Source organism: Filicampus tigris, chromosome 16, assembly GCF_054856515.1.
Source record: "Filicampus tigris isolate MCC_2025a chromosome 16, RoL_Ftig_1.0, whole genome shotgun sequence".
Taxonomy (NCBI): Eukaryota; Metazoa; Chordata; class Actinopteri; order Syngnathiformes; family Syngnathidae; genus Filicampus; species Filicampus tigris.
Window position 1 is genome coordinate 15,666,312 of NC_141232.1, and position 21,705 is coordinate 15,688,016.

A 21,705-nucleotide genomic window follows, 5' to 3' on the forward strand; every position below is an offset into this window, starting at 1 on the left:
AAACACCAGGCATTTTAAGCAGGTGTGTGTAGATTTACTACAATGTACAATATCGATTGAACATGAATATTTTCCAATTGGACAGAACACAGGTGATTAAATTAATTAAGCCTACAAGATTGTGAGATTCTGTTTTATTACTTCATAAAATATACACAAATACTGTTGTAAATAAAGTGTTAAAGAACTGTACAAGATATCAGTACACAATACATAAAGTGAAATTCTGTCACCTTAACCTATACCATACCACCCCCGCAAACACACGCACACATATACAACAGTTACACTGCCACTGGGTCATAGTGCTCTGTACAAAGGTAATTACACACAGTACCAAGCTATTTACACATCCCTGCAATGGAGTCAGTTTCATCTTAATGACATCATCAAAATCGCAGGATCTTAAAAACTAAAAAGGTGACATCAGGCATTAGACTAATTTCTGCAGGGGGAATATACAAAGCCCTGTGTTACAGATGGTGATTTGAAGGGGAAGAAAAGAGAAACCAAGACAAACATGGCACAAACCTCTGGTGACAAACTGAAAGATACATTTAAAAAAATAACATAGGAGTTTAACATAAATAGCTGAAAGAAAAACAACCCAAGAGACACAAAATGAACCTTGAACCCTTTTTGGGGATTACACTGTCAGTCGCATTCTCACACCCAAAAACTTTGAAACGCACACATAAAACATTCACGACCCAGCTGGCAGAGCAACATTGATGTCCAAAATGTAGTACTTTAAATACCAAAACTTTTTCACTCATCCCATTAATATGTGTTTTTCTACTTTACATTTTAAAACAGAAAACACATTTTGGCTTTTACATCAAAATAAAAAAAAATTAAAATATTTACAGTGATGTAAACATTAAAAAAATCAAAATGGATGCCCCACCCCCCTAAATCATACCTAATGGGGTCTGCCAACGCCCCTATCTCCCCCTAAAGGTAAAAATAACATTAAAAAAACATTTAACAGTAAGAATTATCATAAAAATTGCAGCCATTATTTGTTGGTTTCTCGAGGATGCCGCCTCAGGACTTGGGAGTGTTTTTACTTTTTTGAAACAACTATGGTGATAACTTCTATTTAAGAGAACAGAGCATACACAAGTGATAAAGAAATTGGTACTAGATATTATTTTTGATGGTTTGAGATTCAAGGGACAGTAACTTCTCACAGAATAGATCAATGACGAGCAAGCAACTCACAGGAAACAGAAATAAGAGCTGAAACAAGACCTTTTAAACCTCTTCTTGTCTTTCATAATACTACCACCGCCTACTTCCTTTTTCCATCATTCCCAAAAAGGGAGAAAGACTAAATCAAAAAGGGAGTTGACTTTTGAAATGAAACATGCTAGTGCCAGTCATCCTTTTATTTCCTTGTTGTCACAAGTTTCCTCTCATTCATCAGACAGCTCGTTAGGCGGGGATGTTTTCAGGAGGGCGGGTAGTCACAAGCAACCATGATGTAGCACTGTCACTTTTTGCATCGGCATGATGATGATCCAGGGTTTCGCAGAGGTTTCGTAAAAGACTGGATTGCTGGCTACTATAAAAAGTACTTCCCTGGATACTGTTGGAATTTGCTGTACTTTTCCAAAGATCCATGTGTCCATTGGCATCAATCTTTTCATTAGTCGGAGTAAAAATGAAGGAAGGGACCAGCGCAACAAATATACCTTGCAGCCCTGCAACAAAAAGAATTATTAGTCACATGTATTAATAGTGTGCTTCTGCAACTATCACACCAAATAACAAGGAAAGCTCACCTGTCACTTTCATGTTCATGCAGAGCCAAGGAGTTTTTACTTGCCCATATGCTCGAATGGCACGCTCACCTGCAGAGAGTACACATTTGACTCAAGAGCAATACAGTCCCTTCTGATTCACGGAGGCGTTTACAAGAATAACAGCGATATAGAGAGACAATATTCCCCCCCGCCCCCGTAGTTTTATCCCTTCTGCATGCTTTGGAAAAATATAAACTTAACATATTTTTTAAGCCCGCTGTAAACATATTTCAACAAACAATTGTGTCTTTGAAGCGGAAGTCAACCCTAACATTTTTTTTCAGGTATATGTTCTATACATGGGCCACTAGTTGAAACAAGGCATTCTGATAAATATTGCGTTTGTTTATTTAGCCACCTCTGGGGGCGGCCATTTTGTCACTTCTTTCGACTGAAAATGACATGACAAGTGCTCAGGGCCCGCCCCCTGAGATGGCTAAAAACGGGTGGACTCATATTCCACAAACACAATGTAAATCAGAATGCCGTGTTTCAACAAGTGGGCCTGCATAGAACATATTCTTGACCAAAAAAATGTTTGAGTTGACTTCTTTAATGACCAAAAAAATGTTTGAGTTGACTTCTTTAATAAGCGGGGCCTGGTGCGTGGCAGGTGACATCGGTGAGTCTGCGTGTGAGACTCTGGGTGTGAGCGGTGGCCCACATCAGCTCCCGTGTAAGTGTGCTCATAGTGGTTGTTTTTACTGCTGTCCCAACATTGAATAAACTCCTGAAAAGTGCATTATTAAATGCGGCTATCTTTACTATCTTTGTATGTACAAGGTATTACATAAGTATATTGTAAAAATTCATAGAAAGTACCAGACTGTGATATAGGGGGGCGTGAGGGATGTCACGTGAAGTGGTGAACACTGTCAAATAAAAATCTTGCATGTGATCTGTATGCATGTCCACGTTCCGCCTTCGTACTCTAAATTTAGAGCATCAGAACTGGAAAGTGTGTTTGAGTATTTTCTCACCTGTGATGTAGAAATCCTGGATTGGTCATGACGGGCTGTAAGGTCGGAGGATGACACATTAGCTGGAGCACCACGGTGGAGCCGCATGCTCACCTTCCTTTCCCTCTCTGCACGAGAAATGGCGCGAGGTGATGTGTTTCCTGAAACGATGCATACAATTGATACCAGACTGCAGCAAGCTATTTGATTGGGAACATCATTTGGAGACTTGGAGACTGGTCATTCAGGGTCCAACTCACCAGACTGTTGGACCCGTGAAGCAGGGTTAGAGATGGCCTGTTCTGGTCCGTTTCTGACTCTGTTGGCTGGTCCAGGGTTAGGACCTGGCGGGAGACCTCGTGCCGCAGAACCCCTGGGAGCAACACCAATCCGTTCGTCCCTCTCGTCACCAGTCCTCCTCTCCCGGTCTCCATCTTCAGTCGTCCGGGTGGCCCCCTGTAGGCCATGACCAGGCATATTTTTATGGTGTTGTTAAAAGTCATTAAAGGGTTCCGGGCCAGTGACAGATAGGCAGTAAATCATCACTACTAAAGTAAGACACTCGCTCAACTTACAAATTTGAGCATATTCCAATCAAAGACATAATCATAGGAGAAGCCCTGCCGGTGGAAGAGATTTCTGAAGAGCTGTCGCAGATAGGAGTAATCTGGCTTGTCATCAAATCGGAGTGATCGGCAAAAATTTAGGTATGTGGAGAACTCCGCTGTAAGAGAAACAAAAAAAAAAAAAGTTTATGATTCGAGGGTTTTCCTCAGTGTAAACGGAAAGAAAAACAGTGAAAATCTAGCTTCACTTACAAGGGTACCCTTTGCAAAGAACCTCAATTGGTGTAGACATTTTCTTCTCACTGATTCGTTCGTACTTCTGTCTCTTGGTAGCAGCCTTAAGGCCTTGCCAGGGTAAGGACCCCAGGTTGAAATACATGAGGACGTAGCCGAGAGACTCCAAATCATCGCGTCTGGATTGCTCTGGAAAACGTTTCAATGAATGAAGAGCTGCACTTGGGAACAACTAGGAAAACGCATGTTATGTAGGGATGAACTCAACCCAGGTCAGCTTCAGCACAAAACAGTGTTTACAGGCAGATGTTGCAGCGGCCAAGAGTGCAATCTTCCAAAAATTAAGGAGAATGCCTGAAAACAACAGGACTGAAGGTGCATTCAGTCAGCCATTAGCTCTGCGCTATGTGGATAAAATCTGGCCTGATTTTTAAATGAGGGCAGCAAGTATGCCAACACAGAGCCATGGTTACGAAATGGATATTTTTCATCTTAGATTTGGACTTCAAAGTCTTTATGGCTTTCCAGTGTTGTTTCCTAAATGGACTTGGAATGTGAAGCAAAAGTATGTTTTGTAGTTTTAAAAGTATTTTTTGTTTGTTACAACAAAGGAACCCACAAGATGAAGAATAAGTAGCAGAAACCCGGCGTGAAATTATTAAAGCTTTTAACTAACAGGTGGGATGTTCAAGGCATGTAAATTCTTGCCATTAAAACTTAAAGAGTTATTACTAGAGGCTGCATGAGTGGGTCATTTATTGGGGGTCCCATAAATCAAGACTGAATACAAGCAACTTACAGTATATCATACACACTAGTGTTTATGCTCCATGTGCTTCTTACCAATTCCCAGATGTGTGTTGATCGAAGCATAGCGTGCTGTGCCTGTCAGGTTCTTGTTCTCCCTGTAGGGGATGTGCTGGTGCGTGCGGGCATCACGGTACTTTTTGGCAAGGCCAAAGTCAATGATGTATACAAGATTACCCTTCTTGCCAAGTCCCATTAAGAAGTTGTCTGGTTTTACATCACGATGAATGAAATTCTTGGAGTGGATGTACTCAATACGGCTTATCTAAAGATGGATGAGAGAAGCAAAGGAATAAATTGTTGTTTTTGTATACTGACAGGACAATATATACACAATGATGTGCACACATGATCATAAAACGCCTGGACAGACATTCTAATAATATACAATGGAAGTGGTAGTCAAACCTGAACTATGCTGAGGACATATTACAGAATTCAAAATAAAAATAGATGGATGGAATTTAAAAAGTAGGCCTACAAAAATTAGTGATGCATCAAGAATTCAGCAAATCGAGCAACAACTCCGTTAAGCGGGCAATAAAGGATAAACTTTGTATTTGTTTGCATTTTCTTCAGCTTTGTGACTTACGGTAAATATGATAATCAGAAATTGACCAGCCTCAAAAACGGGTAAGAGAAGAGCATAAAAACAAGAATGCACACCCAAACTCTTAAAGCAGTAATTTCACTAATTTCTCTGGGGAAAATTATGTTGCAAAGCAGACAAATTGGAAGCTGACCAGTGTTCTATAGCATATTGTGTTGTAATTTGGAGATTCCACTGTATTTGAAAATGAAAAAAATTAAACGAGAGCATCAACAGGACATTATTGCAAAGAAAATCAAATAAAATAAATGGGAAGAGACCAATGTAAAACAATAATTCACGAGCATAGGAAAACTGGATTTTTTTTTTTTTTAACAAAACCATTTGGGAACAAAATAAAGTTATGTGCAAAACATGCACATGACCTCATGAACATCAAAATACCATTTGGTCTGCCAAAAGTAGGACAGTCTTTAGGCTGAACTTTCGGGAGCAAAAGTTGAAAAGATCCTCAAGGCTGGGACCGAGAAGCTCCATCACCATCACATTGTAGTCTCCCTCTGCGCCACACCACTTTATCGATGGAATACCCACTAGAATGAACAAATACACACCATTAGCATGAAACTGATTCAAATTCATCACAAGCAGCTGTAATTTTACGTATATTTTAACTAAATTACCTTTAAAACGGAAGTCAACCCAAACATACTTTTTTCAAGAATATGTTCCCAGCAGGCCCACCAGTTGATACACGGCATTCTGATTAATTTTGCGTTTGTGGAAAATAAGTTAAGCAGCAAAATGCACACTTTTTAGCCATCTCTGGGGGCGGCCATTTGGTCTTCTGTCGACTGAAAATGGCATCATAAGTGCTCACAACGAAAACAATCACGGCTCAGATTCAGCAAACTGGTCAGCCGTGATTGGTCGTTGTGAGCAGTTGTGATGTCATTTTTAGTCAACACAAGACAAAATGGCCGCCCCCATAGATGGCTAAAAACGAGTGGAATAACATCTATTCCACAAACGCAATATTTATCAGAATGCACTGTTTCAACTAGTGGGCTTGCATAGAACATATTCTTGAAAAAAAATGTTTGCCTTGACTTCCCCTTTAAACTCCAAAAGTGGTAATTTAAAAACATGACACATGCTTTGTTATAATAATTGCCTAGCCCCTTTCCTATTAAATTCACATTCCATTTCCCACGTAGGAAATTATCCTGCAGATTTTCCCACTGCTTTCTTCATGATACTTATCAATTTGGTGGAACAATTGAGTTGAATGTGGTGGATTGGCAGGTTTACAATCTTCTGTGCAAATTACTGTTGTAATGTTACATTATTAGGCTAATACATTCAATCTTTACATGTATATTTGTGCCACAACTTGGGCACACAATACTAGTGATGGGACGTACAACTCTGGTGCCTCAGCACTGTGCCGAGTGTGCAAGTGCGAAATCCCGTATTGGCGCGTGTATCGCTTTCACAAAAAAATGATGTAACCAATACAGGAAGTGTCGTTTGGGTGTGCTGCGCCAAATTGTGTTAGTAAGGAAACAAACTGTATCGACATGTTGTGGGTTAGTTGGATGGCGATTATACCTGTGCCTGTGTTGGAGTTTTGCTTTGCTTCTACATGGATCGTTGGAAATATTTTGATCTTCTGACACCAAATAAGGTGAATCTTTTCCTCCTTTGGGAATTGTTTACTGTTAGTTTTTAATCAAATGTTTCTACTCGATTGGCTGGCAACCAATTCAGGGTGTCCCCCGCCTACTGCCCGAAGACAGCTGGGATAGGCTCCAGCACGCCCCGCGACCCTTGTAAGGAGAAGCGGTATCAATAATGGATGGATGGATGTTTCTACTCTTTTCTAGTAAGAGGTTTGACTTTTTTTTCAGATAAATTAACTTTTTTATTTCATTGTAAGTGAAGCGTCAGCTTTGCTCAACCGAGTTCCATCCATCCATCCATTATCTGTACCGCTTCTCCTCACAAGGGTCGCGGGGCGTGCTGGAGCCTATCCCAGCTGTCTTTGGGCAGTAGGCGGGGGACACCCTGAACTGGTTGCCAGCCAATCGCAGGGCAGCTCAACCGAGTTGACTTACTTAAAGTAAGAGCACTTCATCAAAGCTGAGGGCAATATTGGAAAAATAACCAGAAAACGTATTTACACCTTCATCAACTAGCACTTAAATATTTATGTGAATCATCTTCATCTGTTCTCTGCAAAGAAGAGTGTTTTCTAAGTCAGGGGAACTGGTGTCCAAGAGGAGAGAAAGTCTTGGAGCAAAGACACATCAAAAACTTTTGTTCCTCATTAAAAATGTATGAATGAATCCATATTTAGTGTGTTATTTCATATGATTAAACACTTTGGTTACAAAATCTCATACATAAATTACGCATGTTATCTCTGAATAACAAAGAAATTTGCTATACATTACGTGCCAACTCATTTGAACATTTACACAAACAAGCAGATTTTTTCTCATCTCGTCAACAACTTCAAGATCATGTTTTAAGTAAAACACTAACAATTGAATAAAGATTTAATATTTCACAGGCTAATGTTGGGGTAGCATGCAAGTTGTTCCATCTTATTTTCATTTTGTTTACATGCAATGATTTTACATCTACAGCAGGGGTCACTATTGAGTGACCAACACAATGTCAATACAGTGTCAACACAGTTTGTTAATGTGTCAATGAACTCTTTGAGGCATCATCATCCAATCACTACACAATACACGTGCCCGGCCGGGTTGGGAATCTGGTAATTGGTGAAAAAAATCTGCCTTTTGTTTGTACCTCCTCCTTGCATCATCTTGTAAAACTTGCTCTCAATGTGCAACTGTGGGTGTTTGGTCTTCACACATTCAAGTTTGATGGCTACCTCCTCACCAGTGGCAATGTTGGCACCTGAAGAGAGCCAAAGAACCAACCTTAGCTACAATCATTTATGGATCCAGAATAAGCGTATAAAGAAAATAAGGGTGAAGAAAATACAATTGGAAAGTTTGAAAAGAGAGATTAGTAAAACAAAAGTGAAACTATTACAACTCATGTAGAGGGCACATGTAGAAAGTCAAATCAAGTCATGGAAAGTATCAACAGTAGAACAGCGTATTTTTCTACTTGCCAAGGTAAATGTCTCCAAAGGAACCGCTCCCTATCTTCCGTCCAAGCCGATATTTGTTCCCCACTCTGAGCTCCATGATTGCGAGCAGTCACTGTCATTTAAAAACAGACACAACAAAAACAACACATAGCGATGATTATAGGCAAAACAACAAGAGACAGTAAGATAACTCAACTCTAGCTGTACCTCTGTTGTCAAAATCTCAAAGAGTAATGTGAGTGGTGGAACAAGAGAATGAAGCAGTCAGACACATCAATAAGAGCAGAGTTTGTATGGTAACTGAATCCGAGAGAGTAGATCAGCAAACAGCTGTCTGCCCTCCAGTCATGCACGAATAGATTTGGAGGGTAGGTGGTTGCAGTGAGATCAGCAAAAACAAGGGCAGGGGAAAAGAAACAACAAAACGTGGGCTCGGCAGAATTCTCAGTTGCCAATTGGAAGAGAAGTTCTCTGGGTGGGGGGGAATAACTATAACTATGGCGACTTGGCACAGAAGAAAAAAATGTGTCAGGTTGAGTTTGCTGGGCTAGAGTAGGATCATCATTTATTCAGAATTCGACCATGCCACATTTTGCAGACCATGCTCTCTACCAACTTTGGTGGGTGAAAGAAAGCAGCAGCCAAAGTCACAGGCTGGCGTCATCAGTGTCACGGCCCTCGGATGAGTCTGCGCAATGCACTCGAGAGCAAAGTGCTGTGGAGAGCACATCAGCCCGGCGCATGACTTACTAAAGAGATTTGCATCCTTAGAAAACACCTTGGGGACAGAACTGAAACAAACTGTGCCTTATATAGAAGCTGCAGTATGTGTTGACTTGTTCCAAAAGTGGCACTGCTGCAACATTCAAAAATACAATTCCAGTCAGCCTCTGGACTTTTCAATGACCTATTGACAAATGAGCAAGGAAATTCTTTGTTGAATGGACTATTTTGAAGTCTTACATCATTCTGGTCGGTATCCACAAACACTGAAAAGTATCTCACAATCTTCAAATAAACCAAAAACTATCGCTGACTGCTTCCCTCTTTATCCACCATGTTTGTTTACTTTGAAGTCACATTTATTCTTGAGAGAATTTCCAAGATTTCCCATCTGATCTGTGAATATTCGTGTGTGTGAATTTGGTTTGTGAGCCATGGGTTGATTTTGCCGCGGGGCTGCACACACCACACTGTTATACCCGTGATTTCTTGCTCGTTATGTGTGGTGTCTCTCAGGTTTTTGGAAGTCTGCCGACAATTTTAAAATCTTGCCATGTGAATGAACCACGCTTAAGTCACATTTTGTTTAAAAAAAAAAAAGAAAAAAGTTTTTAGCCTTAAACATCTTATGATGTTGGGGGCCACTAGTTTTGTTCCGATAACATTTTGGGGCCCCCGATACCGATTCCGCCTACCTACGGCGCTTCTGTAATTCTTGTAATTGTAATTCTTAAGAACTGCATACTCACTTGGATGTAAAGTCATTCCTATTTAAATCATCACTTGTGAAGTGTCTGTAGTAACATATATACACAGAATACATGTGTTGAATAAACAGTCTATTTCCATAACTGTTTGTGCTGGTGAGAGTGAGACCTGGGCTGGATATTCACGTGAATGTGCATTTGTAAAGAAAGGTGCAACATTTGTACATCTAAAATATTATATTCAGAGATTCTTATAGACACCCACTGCGTGACATCACATTTGTATGCTGCCTGAGAGCAGGTGGTCGAGTGAGAGAGATAACAGAGGCAAAATAGCTACTAAGTCTGTTATGTGTTTGTAAAAATGGTAAACACTAGGGATGCTCCGATCGATCGGGCACCGATCCTGATCGGCCTATTTTCGTGATCGGAATATTCGATCAAAGCTTTTTATTGCCGATCAAAACCGATCACCCGCAGCTTATGCTTGGCTGCCGCAAGACGAAATGGCAAAAAATTTGATTTGTTTAATACGCGATGACATCCTTCCGTCCAAAAGCATCACTCGCGCCGCCCTGCACGCAGCCGCGCCTCCGCTGCGAGCAGAGGGGAGGAACGCAACACAAGGCAACTAAGCATGAGTTGCGGGTGATCGGATGTTTTGATCGGCAATAAAAGGCTTTGATCAAATATTGCGACCACCGCAGTTGGTGTGAACATAGCATTGTCTGCTGTGTGCATGGAGTTTGCGTCTTGTAATACTGTATATGCCATGAAAAGGTACCTCGCGCGGGGAGCATGGCCAAAAGTTTCAACACAACCAACTTAATCCGACATTTGAAGAACAAGCAATTGGGAGACTATGGTGACTTTGCTAGGCTCACTGCATTGAATAAAGTCTAGGCGGACACAGCGGCAGTATAAGTGGCATTATTGCCACAGGGAGATTAAAAGATTAACAGTGACTTTTTTCTCATTGACAAATGCACAAGATAGTTTAGTTTGTCTATGCACAAGACAATAAAGTTCCTGAGTCGTTTCAATTTAGGAACTCATTGAATAGTATTCTGAACCATGCAATGTTTGGGTGGCATGTTATTTGACTTTTTGCATAATTAAGTCTTTTGAGACTGCTGATTATTTTGATCTGTTAAAGGCTGTGTTACTAAAAGCTGGTAAAATTAAGTTTTTCAGTTATCTTTGTGACTGAGTAATTGTTGTATTGTGCCAGCAACAGTTTTGTATTTCTTCATGCTTTTGAATATATACATAGATTTTTGTCAAAATTACGGCAATAAGATGGCTGGTCTTTTTTCCAGATAATATTGCATATTAGCAGTCACCATAAATAAATGGAAAATATACAGATATTCCATGTGATCGGAATCTGTTTCGGCCGATCTCACTCATGCATGGTCGGTATCGATATGTGTCATAAAAAATGATCAGAACATCCATAGTTAACACCTGTGCTGCTTACGGTTGCTCTAATCAGTCAACTAGAGATTTTATTTTGTGATACCGCCAGTGATTCAAAACTGGGGGGAAAAACAAAGAAGTTGTTTGAAAGACAACGAGCACAATGGCTGTCAAATCTTCAACGTGACCACTTAACACCATCCCAACATACAAGGATATAAGGATATCGTCACTGTCATGTGAAAAACACTTATTGTATCTCCATTTTTTTTCATTTTCTTCTTTTTACATGAATCATGTTTCCGCGTTACAGACATCGCATTACCATTCAAGTAGTGATCGACGCACTGTGCCAACCAAAAGCAACATACCTTTGCTGTCACGAGACAAAGATCCAGCCAACATGCTCCACATTCTCCCATCTGGACCCAAAGTAATTGTAAGACTGCAGGCTCTTGACAGCATCAAAGTCCCTCCAATGTGGTGACAATAATAATGGTGTCTCCTTACAGGAACCTTTTACACCAAACTAGACATAAGTAGACCAATGACCGATAAGGCTAGCAATGGATAAGGCTTCTCTTCGCATTTTCCTTCCGCGTGCAGCTCTCAAATAGCTAGGCATTGTGGGTAAAATGACATCAGATGTTAAGGGTCTATAGCGATAGCTTGGTTCGGCATGCACCGAACATGTGTGATCACACACCAGTGCGGGTCATGCAAGATCAAGACACAAGGCGCGGCTGCGTTCAAAGTTTTATACCAGTATCGCTAAACGGCATCCGCACATTATTTATTAGTACTCGCCGATACCGATACCAGCGTTTTTAATGCCGTATCGGGATCTCTTCCGATACTAGCATCAGTACTGGTACAGTAGTACCTTTTTTCTTTAATTATTGCAGGTTGAACAGTAGTTGCCACCTCTAATAAAATTGGCTACATTCTTAGTTAAACGGATAATTTAATTGTACCACTGAAATGAAATTTCAGGAAAGATTATGGACTATTATTTTATAGGTAAATGACGATATACACAGTTTGATCAGATTTGACACTAGCTCCCGTCTATTTGCAGCAAAGTTGTTGGTGTAAGCAGCACATATTGTGAGGGCACAAATTTCATTGCTTTCCAAATCAAACACAGGTGTTTGCAATTTTGTAATAATTGGATTAAACACAAAAGGTCAGTCTGCTTTCATGGAGGACTACAGAAATCAGAGAATATTCAACTTCAGAGACGCTGAAATCAGAGGAGTTTAACTATTTTAAGTTAAACAGTGGCTCTAAACGATTGATTGCTTACCAAAACAGTTGATTAATTTGATGACCAATTAATTGCTTTATTTTGACACCACTAGCACTTAGCAAGTAAACTTTAATTGATTGATAAAATGGACTTATCTTCCAGAACTACCAATAGTTAGCACATTTTTGAAAAATGAAGTCTAGATCTCTGTGCGGTGTGGGAATTTATTTTTTCTGTCACTGAAATTTACCAGCTGATTCAAAATGGTTGTATTTGACAGGCATAATCACATTTACATGCTCTTGTATCACAACCTAACAGCTCTGTAGCCATCATGGCCCTCAACACAAATCTGTCATTGCACTCGGCCCATATTCACATGGAAACATCAGATGATGTGACACATTTAAAAATGGAGGCCAGAGAAGCCCCTCCCCCCGTCCTGCTAAAGGAAGCCAATCTGCCTTTGTTGAGGTGATGGATTTCGGTTCATAAAGTATTAGGTTTCAAATACACCACAAGGGTGACTTGTGGTCTGCATGCAGTAAGGTATCTGATTTAGCAAGGAACGTTTTTCACAAAGTGACAGAATAAGTGCCATAATCTAATTACGTGGTGGAGGATCAGTGACACACACTTTTACACAGCTTGGTTAAGATCAGGTCCATCTGGTTTATTTGAATTACATTTGAATAGGCTTCGATTTAGCTCAACATGCTACTTCATTCTTAAAAAATAAATTGGGGCACAATAGCCAATCTGTGCAGCTATTTCTTGCTCAGTGGGAAGTGAGGAGTGTTTCTAATACTTTTATCTTGTTTGACTACATGTGATGGTTAAAATACAAAGTGCAGTACGTGTACGGACGCAACATCAATATTCATATTCGAAACCACAATTTTCTTTAATTTTTTAAATATATACTCCAGATGTCATTTGACAAGCTAATGGGGAACAGTTTTCCTAACAGGGGCCATTTTAGTTATTAAGTAAGTCCTTAGAGGGCACTACGACATTTATATAAACATATCCAATGATCCATAATTTTTAGATAGGATCATTTACGAGTTAAAAGTTGTGTAGCTTAATGGTTACTTAAAAATAAAATATAATTCCATGGTGAGCCATGTGTCCCATTGTCCCCCACCCCTGCATTTGACTGACAATGATCATAATGTTGTGGCCAAAGCAGGACAGAGACTGCGGACTAGTAAAAAGCAGCAACATGTGAGTGACCGCTAAAGTTGCTTCCCCCTGTAACTTTTTATTTCACATTTCAATGTTTATATGTGACAGAACAGCCTTTGGGTGTGGATGGGGGCATGGACTCACACTGCATCATCAGCTATTGTGTAAGTCATCAACAGGACAATGGCCAGGTTACATTTTAGTCTTACAGGTCAGTTTAGTTAAGGGGGTTCCTTAACTACAAACTACATTTTAAGAGTCTCCAGAGCGAAATCACCAAGTAGTTCTTGATGTTCGATTAGTGATCTTTAAGAACGAAAGCTTTTAATAATTATTATAATAACAATAATAATAATGATGATGATGATGATAAAAAGCAAGTTGTCACAGCCCTCGAGCCAAAGGATTTCACAATCACGAATGAAACCAGTACTGCAACGCCTCTGACACTGCTGTCATTCCAATATTAACTTACATTACAAACCCAACAACCAGCTCTACCATACATCTACAAGATAAAAATCAAATATGTACAGCACACTATGTTGCTCGACGGTCGCCAAGATTTACTTAGCTACGTTAGCAATTTCAAGAAGAGCAAATCGATTGAGCTTAACAGACAACAGCGAAATCCTAAACCATTACGTTTTGTGAACATTTTCAACACCGTAGCCTATCCATGAGGTGTAAACAGACATGTAGCAAATGCATTAACATGTCTAAACATGATTTCAATAACGAAGAACGGGTGTCAATACACCGTTAGCTATGAAGACTAAGCTAGCGTTACTTAGTGGTGGGTTAGCCAGAACCTTGATACGTAACAATTGCACCATTGCATCAACATGAACATAAGCTTTCCACTTTCAACGTCAAGTAATATCCCCACATTTGGTATTTTACTTAAAACCACACCCATTATTACATTAGACCGGTCTATGTTGATAGACACGGCCATCTATGTGCCCCCTCCCCCTATGCTGCTAAACCATCAATAGTAGACTCCGATTCGGCCAAATCAGAGGTACTTTTCCCCCCTGGTTTCGCCGGTTCCCGAAACCTCCACTTACCCGATATTGGATTCGTATGAAAGCTTGTTCTCTGAAGATTGTGTCCCGGTAGTTGTCAGGCGGGTAGGAGCCTTGGTCGAGGAGGATTGGAGCGGATTCTAGCGGCTCTCATTCCCCCTGCTCGGAGCTCTGTCGTCGGTTGCACTCCCTGTTGATGGTCCCTGAGAAGCTCCAGTGGCACGAGCCGCCGCCGCCGTCCTCTCCCTTCCACGAATGTGCCCCCTCCGCCCCCGTTACTTAAGCGTTGATGATGTCATTCTCCCGACGTCAAGGCACGGGTTTTTAAGGAACAACGCACACATTTCACCCCTTTATACACGAAATCATGCACAACTACAATTTTTTTACTCTGTCATCATCGTGAATCTATTAGTCGTCCTTACGAACTCTCTGTATTGTACTCTTTTCCGCATCCGTGTAACTTAACACATTTCACAACATGCTATGGACAACATTTAACAGTCTCACGCTTGCATTAATCAATCAAATCATGTAGTAGATGGAGGGGCTGCATATTTTCCTAAATTAAGCAGGAGCTAAGAGTAGGATGACGCGTGTTAAATAGGATTGGTTTTGGCATGATAGTAGTGTAACTGGTGACAGATGGATCTACCCCCCCCAAGCGCTTAATCAATGACTTAACGTCATAAAGTCACTGTAATGTAATTGGTATTGTCAATGTATGCACTTGAAAGGCAGGTTTTATGTCACATCACAAGTTCAGAAACAAGAATGGAATCTCAAAAGTGACCACAATACACATTTAAAACAAGCCAATACTTTATTAATATTGTTCTCATTAGTTTAAATATGTTTTCCTTTGTAAAATCTCGAAACAAAACCACTGAACAGGAGTGTTAAAGCCTGTCTTAATTTAAAACAAATACACATCATCAGAACATTACAAACATATGGTAACTCTTTCTGCATTTGTAAACAACCCAAATCCCACCCATCCCACCCCCTCCACACAGTTTGATAAGATTTGGCATTTCCATTCCCCCCCAACGCATATGCCTTGACCTGTTTGTCATTATTTTTTTCTTTAATTATTGCAGTTTGAACAAGAAAAATCTAACTCCACTAAAAACAAACAACTTCTAATAAGTGAAAAAAAGCATTAGTGCCAATATTCTTAACACAGTCAGCAGTACAATGAACACAAAACAATTTGTATAGACCTTCTGTAAAGTAAGCAGCCTTACCTGCATTTCTGACAGGCAGTAACATGCACACACACACGCACGCACACACACACACACACACACACAAATTAACAGTGGTAGTTTAATCCACTTACTTGGTCTCAGTCCCACTCATACTCATGTCCATAGTGTGAATGATACTAGATCCACACATGGAGAAATGCAACAAAGCCTCAATTTAACATTTATCACTGCAACAGTAACAAACATATTCAAGAGATAATAAGAGTGCGCAAGGTAAAACAGTAGGAGGTCAGCATTTTGAAAACAAAATAACATTTTTCATTATTTTCACAATTCAAAAATTAAAGCCGTACATATAAACTGGAAAAATATAAACAAACTTGACATACACAGTAAGATGCAGTTCTGTAATTCAGAGCTGATTGCATGTGTTTGGATCAATGTCATTTTTTCCAGATGTGTGAAAACAAACTGCACTTCTCACATCATGTAGTAGTTTTAAGTTTTCTTATACAATGAAGGTAATGCTGTTTACAGTGCCCTTCTTTTAAAAGGTGCATCTGAATTTGGTGTATGAATGTAAATCTGTTCAAAAGTCTTTCATTTACTAAGCACAAATACAGTCTAGTCTAGTCTTTCAGACCAACCGACTTACCATTCTTATTCAGTTTTCAAGTCTAAGCAGTTGAAATCTTCATCTGTGGAAAAAAAGGCTGTATACAACTAACAGTCCCTGCATTTACTTATATAATAGCTTAAGTCTGGCCACAAGAATGTGTGTAAGCATGTCTCACATTTCTTCTTTATGCGTGAGCACATTGATATGCAAACAATGTATATGTATGCACATGTGTGGAACATCAATATATGCATATCTGTAAATGTGTTGATGTGCTATAGTAAATACGTAACGTATCCCAGTGTATGCAATATCAGTGTGTCCAAAACCTACAAAAGGAGAAGGCTCTTCAGATTGAATCAGCTCCACTGCCCAGCAAATCGCCAGGCAACAAAGCAGCAGGACTGTCCATTTGGTGCCGCTCCTCCATTTGCGGTGCCCCCCACAAACTGCTGCCATGGTATCCTGCAGCCATGCCCCCCCAAAGTCCAGACCTCCCAGCTTCTGCCCCACCGACACTTCCCACCCCTCCTGCTCCATTGGCGCTCCACTGGGAAAAAATCCCCAGCCCGGGTCCTTGGGCTGAGGAAGTTTCTGAACAGCTACTTGTACCATCGAGGCCCTGCCAACCAGAACCGGGGGACATTATACCACTCGGACCTACAGAACCACTTTCCACTCCACCGCCACTTCCATCTCCACCTGAGACGGTGCTCGCTACTGCCCCCTCACTTCTTGGAGAGCTCGCCCCACTTTGGGTCACTACGGTGCCAGTTCCAGGTGAACCTTGCGTACCAGCAGCTGCTGCCCCTCCTGTGCTCGTCACATCGGCACCCGCAGCCTGGCAATGTGCAAAATAGTGAGCAACTTCTTCCTCACTCGGGAACTCTGCCAGGATTGTGGTGTTGCCCAGTACACACCTACAAAGAATGGAGTTGCGCGTCATTTAACCACCATATTTATGTTCTGAATTCAAAAGTCTTTAAATGATGCCTCATTATACACAATTATGACTCACAGGCATGCTTTCAGCAGGATTTTTTCTTTTTTTTTTCAACATTCGACAATGTTGGCTTCAGAACATTCTTCAATGGGTGTATACAGTATATGTATTGCACTTATTTTTGGAATGAGGGATTGCATTAGTGTTGCTATCGATAAACCTACATGTGCAGTGCGCCCTGGGCCTTGGCTGCTTCAAGGCGGCTGCTGTAGCGAATCAGAGCACTTCCCTGGGTAAGGCCAAGGTGAAAGGTCAGAAGGGGACCATGCTGCATGCAGATCGTCTTAAGTGTGGAGCCATCAATCTACAAGGAAAGAACAATATGGATTTAGTTTGTAAGCCTGATTCAGGTATGTAGAAGGAGAGAAACATGAGCACAAAGGTCATCATAATCGTAATGGTAAGTTTAGGGAATATGAATTGTGAAAACCATAAATGGTTGAATGGTTTGTCCAACTTGAATATCCAAATAAAAGAAATCCATCATTGTTCTTGTTTGAGAATACAGATGAATGACGAATGAGGTTTAACGTGTTCTGATTCAACCAGGATTCATTTTTCCTTTATCATCATTCAGCAGTCTTGTAAAACAGGTAATTAGTCTTTTGTATTAAATTGTCTCCCTCTGTTGCTCCCTCCTTACTTGTGGTGTCAGGTTTCTCAACAGCAACCAGGAACTGCCTCTCGATGCCCCACCATCACTCCAAGCTGTGCCTACAAAGAGGGAAAAAAAAGACATTAAGTTGCCATGACATATTTGAATAAAGATTTGTATTAGCTTCCAGACCAGAGTCAAGTTACAGTACCTGGCCCAAATCTTGAGTCTTGTTTAACACCACCCCCACCCCAGCCCCGGGCTATCCGTGGGCCTACACTTCCCCAAGGAGAGGGTGTGCCCTGCTTCTGATTGGTTAAACCAGGAGGGGGTCGGGGCAGCTGTGAGCTGTTGCGATTGGCCTTCCACGACTTACTTTGTCCTATGGGCTCAGGGGGCCAACTGGACTTGTATTCTGAGTACTTTGCTGGAGAGAAAATGGGGTGATGTGAAAAACATGGAGAACATTTAGTTTTGACAACTCAATCTCAGTAAGGGGAGTAAAGAACATTAAGTACAGCTTACTTAAGAGATTTTTACTGCAAAACTTCAACACCGATTAAGTAAAGGGGAAGCAATTTACTGACAAAAACAAAGATTCTAAACTAATACTATTCATATGGACACATACGGATTTACCTGTACTGTGTGCTTTACTGAGTGGGCTGTCTGAGGCACTGTAGGGCCAGGCACCATGTGAAGGCAGTGAGGTGTTGAGGGCAGGATTTGGCCCTGTTAAAACATTGCAAGATTATTTGGGGTTAGGTACAGATTATTTGGGGTTAGGTACTTTATGTGTGAAAGTCATGAGTCACTAAGACTCTGGATTGACTGTCTAGATGGATGTCAGTAAAAATGTACCGCTACAAGGTGAATTCTAATGGAGCTCATCGCAGAGTAAGCAGAGCTATCTGGGTGTGTGCAAAACAACTTTTTTTTTAATGAATAACTCTTTTTCCATTTCTTATTAATGAAAAAAAAAAAATAAAATAAACTTTCCCTCAAGCAATAATGAAAATCGAGTAGTTTGATATGAAACAAATCTGGGAACATACCGGTACTGCCTCATCAAAAATAATTATGGTTCAAAGCTACATGCTGTGCAAAATCTGTCCAAGAGTCAGTAAATCTTGTGTATGTTTACATTGGCTGGCTTTGGAAACAGGTACTCGATCAGAAGAAAGATTATATTTAAGTAATTTAAGATAACGGAGTAAATATATATATTTTTTGCTAGGATTTAAGAGCTTTAGTCAATGGTAAAACACATCATTGTGTCTCAACGTTTTTTTTTTCTTTGCTAAACAATTATGAAAAACAACAAGACAGAATTTGTTGTCTGTAGGAATGGATTTGCAAAATATACAAAAATGACACTGACCCATGCAATGAATGCAGTTCAGAGCATCTTGTAAGCACATTTGGGCTCGGTACCTTTAGTGTATGCCACTATAACAGAACTACACTATTCTATGGTATGCTATTAAAATCAATCAAAGAGCATTTGATGTGCTGGCAGTTAACCTCGTCCCATTGTTATTAGAGGATACAAGAAGCTAAAGTCACGGCTGAGTAAAATGTCTTTTGTTATACAGTTGGGTATTCAGACTGTGACTGAGGTAATGCGGTCATAAAAATGTTTTTCATTTGTCTCTATAGTTATAAACCCCACCGGTTATAGAGGTGAAAGCTGAAGGCATAGCAGGTTTCGCTGAATTCAACTCTTGCTCATTTTCTGGAGAGAACGGTGAAATCTAGTGTAAAGCATCTAATTAGGCAGTTTAGGGAGAGGAAAGAATTCCACCCAGACTCGGAGAAAGATTGTCATTTTAAAACCTTGTAATCTACTGTCTGCATTCAGTGTGCTTGAGTGTGAGCGTAGCCTTCTCTCGTTCTAGTTTAGTGTATATTAGGTAGGGTTGGATACGTCAGTGACGTGCTGTCAGTGGAGGCTGGTGAGGCTCAGCCTTACCTGACATAATTGAAAGGAAAAAAAAAAAAATGAAACCCCCGACCCCAAAATATTTTATTCATACAGTGCTTTGTGCTGTAAAGTTATTTTCTTTTGTTTTGTTCTGTACATTTGTTTTCATTCTACAAGTTATTAACGTCTTTATTAACCTGTGCGATCTCAAAACGGCGGAAAAAGGCAACGTCTGAGGCTAGCAGTTCTCCAGCCTCGCGGTAGGGGGCACGACTGGGTAGCGGCGGGCCAAGCGGCTAAATGCTAGCCATAGAGTAAATTACAGTATGGTAGCGGGTCAAGGGCAGCCATCCATCATTCTTTTTTTCCACGCTCGCCTGGCCTTACTATATAATGGAGGATTACATTTTAAAACTTCAGCAATTTTCTAAACTGGACTTTTCGATCAAAGCAGGAGGTCATAAATAAAGGAAGACGAACGCCGGACTTACACGGTTTGATTCAGTCGACAAGACAGCAGACCCGCTCTTTTCAAACGGAATGGTACGCACGAAAAGATTGGCTGTGTGGATGACTAGCGAGAAACAGACTTTTTTGCTTTTCATGCCTGCTCTTCTCAAATATTGACCATGTCTGGATTCGGATGGGATATTGTGACTTGAGGAACTTGCAAAGGAGTCTCGTATAACATGAGCAGTCGACCAATCATATTTAAAGCGAGATCGGGCTCAAGACGTTTGGGAATTCCAGGATAGACTTAGCATTGGACGAACAACGAAGACTTAACATTAGCGTTCACAATGCAAAGGTAAGGGAGAACCGAGAGATGTTAAAATATCTCATCAATGCCACCTGCTTCCTTGCCAAACAGCAACTAGCATTTCGTGGGAAATAATGAAAGTACAGGCTCTTCTAATCGTGGCAATTATGTTGAACTCGTGCATGCTTCTGCAGAAATCGATGTCAGGTTAGCTAAACACTTGGAAACATCCACTGTATTTTCTGGTTTGTCAAATAGAATACAGAATGATTTCATCGAAGCACTTGGTGATGTTATTCGAAATGACATTAAAAAGGAGCTCAGTGAAACTCCATTTGTTGCGGTAGAAGTTGACGAGACCACTGATGTCACAAACCACGCTCAAATATCTGTCATATTGCGGTATGTGGCTAAAACTGAAGCAGACTATAAGGTGAAGGAGGCATTTTTGGGATTCGATGACGTGAGAGAGGACAGACGCGCACCTGCTCTGGCTGACTACGTTCTGAGAGTGTTGGAGAAGTATAACTGTGTTGAAAAAATTGTAGCACAGACTTATGATGGAGCTGCTGAGATGGCCTCAAAGCTTAATGGCGTGCAAGCTAAAATGAAAGGAAAAGTGCCCGAAGCCATGTTTACACATTGTTACGCACACAAGCTAAATAAACTTGGTGCTATCGAATTCAGCAAAGTGCATGCCAGAGTGTCGCACATTTTTTAAAACCGCTGAGGGACTAGCATAATTTTTTTGCAAATTCACAAAGCGCACTCACTTGTTGGATGATGTTGTCAAGACGCGTTTGCCCAGGGCAGCGCCTACAAGATGGAACTATAACTCTAGACTGCTGCAGACAATAAGCATGCACCAAAATGATCTGCGCGCTTTGTTTAATGTCATTATAGAAAATCCTGACAGTTGGGATAATGACTCGGTACGGTACTCAGCAGGGTACGATCGGTGGCTGTCAAAAGCATCAATCTGCTTTCTTCTTATGACATATGAGGACATTTTCAATGAAACGGATGCACTTTTCAAAGTGCTTCAAAACAAAGTGATGGACATTGAATATTGTCTTACACGTATCCGCGACATTGCTGCAGCTCTCGAGCGCATGAGAGGAGAGTTTGACAGTTTCTGTAGCCGATTTGAGAATAGATGCAGCGCACTTGGCCTGAGAGAGACTGGAGGCAGACATTCGATTAGAGATGAACGCAAACTTGTTTT

The 21,705-nt window shown here is 40.6% G+C and overlaps 2 protein-coding genes across 5 annotated transcripts in view; both read right to left on the reverse strand.

Moving 5' to 3' along the window:
* Positions 1-119: 119 nt before the first annotated feature.
* Positions 120-14,672, reverse strand: LOC147134959 (casein kinase I). Its single transcript, XM_086056281.1, has 11 exons — positions 14,411-14,672; positions 8,076-8,166; positions 7,745-7,855; positions 5,369-5,517; positions 4,411-4,639; positions 3,586-3,756; positions 3,343-3,491; positions 3,028-3,223; positions 2,789-2,928; positions 1,788-1,856; positions 120-1,706 (listed from the first exon to the last, which is right to left on the reverse strand). Exons 2-10 carry the CDS (start codon positions 8,149-8,151, stop codon positions 1,824-1,826), a joined length of 1,254 nt encoding a protein of 417 aa, XP_085912407.1. The 5' UTR covers positions 8,152-8,166; positions 14,411-14,672; the 3' UTR covers positions 120-1,706; positions 1,788-1,823.
* A 764-nt stretch (positions 14,673-15,436) lies between these two features.
* Positions 15,437-21,705, reverse strand: part of LOC147134960 (trinucleotide repeat-containing gene 6B protein-like) — a 29,642-nt gene continuing 23,373 nt past the window's right edge. For all 4 annotated transcript variants that reach the window (XM_086055758.1, XM_086055756.1, XM_086055757.1 and 1 more), the window contains exons 17-21: positions 18,436-18,528; positions 18,008-18,223; positions 17,845-17,915; positions 17,366-17,505; positions 15,437-17,118 (exon numbers count right to left, since the gene is read on the reverse strand). In XM_086055758.1, the coding sequence (XP_085911884.1) occupies positions 16,548-17,118; positions 17,366-17,505; positions 17,845-17,915; positions 18,008-18,223; positions 18,436-18,528 (1,091 nt within the window). In that variant the 3' untranslated portion in view covers positions 15,437-16,547. The remainder of the gene's footprint in view (positions 17,119-17,365; positions 17,506-17,844; positions 17,916-18,007; positions 18,224-18,435; positions 18,529-21,705) is intronic.

Bases quoted from the DNA above. Each gene is read 5' to 3' on its own strand.
- LOC147134959 (XM_086056281.1), bottom strand. From the start codon at position 8,151: ATGGAGCTCAGAGTGGGGAACAAATATCGGCTTGGACGGAAGATAGGG. The intron at 3,492-3,585 runs GTAAGTGAAGCT...TTTCTCTTACAG, and splicing joins TCTTTGCAAAGGGTACCCTT to CGGAGTTCTCCACATACCTA. The intron at 1,857-2,788 runs GTGAGAAAATAC...TACTCTCTGCAG, and splicing joins CCAGGATTTCTACATCACAG to GTGAGCGTGCCATTCGAGCA.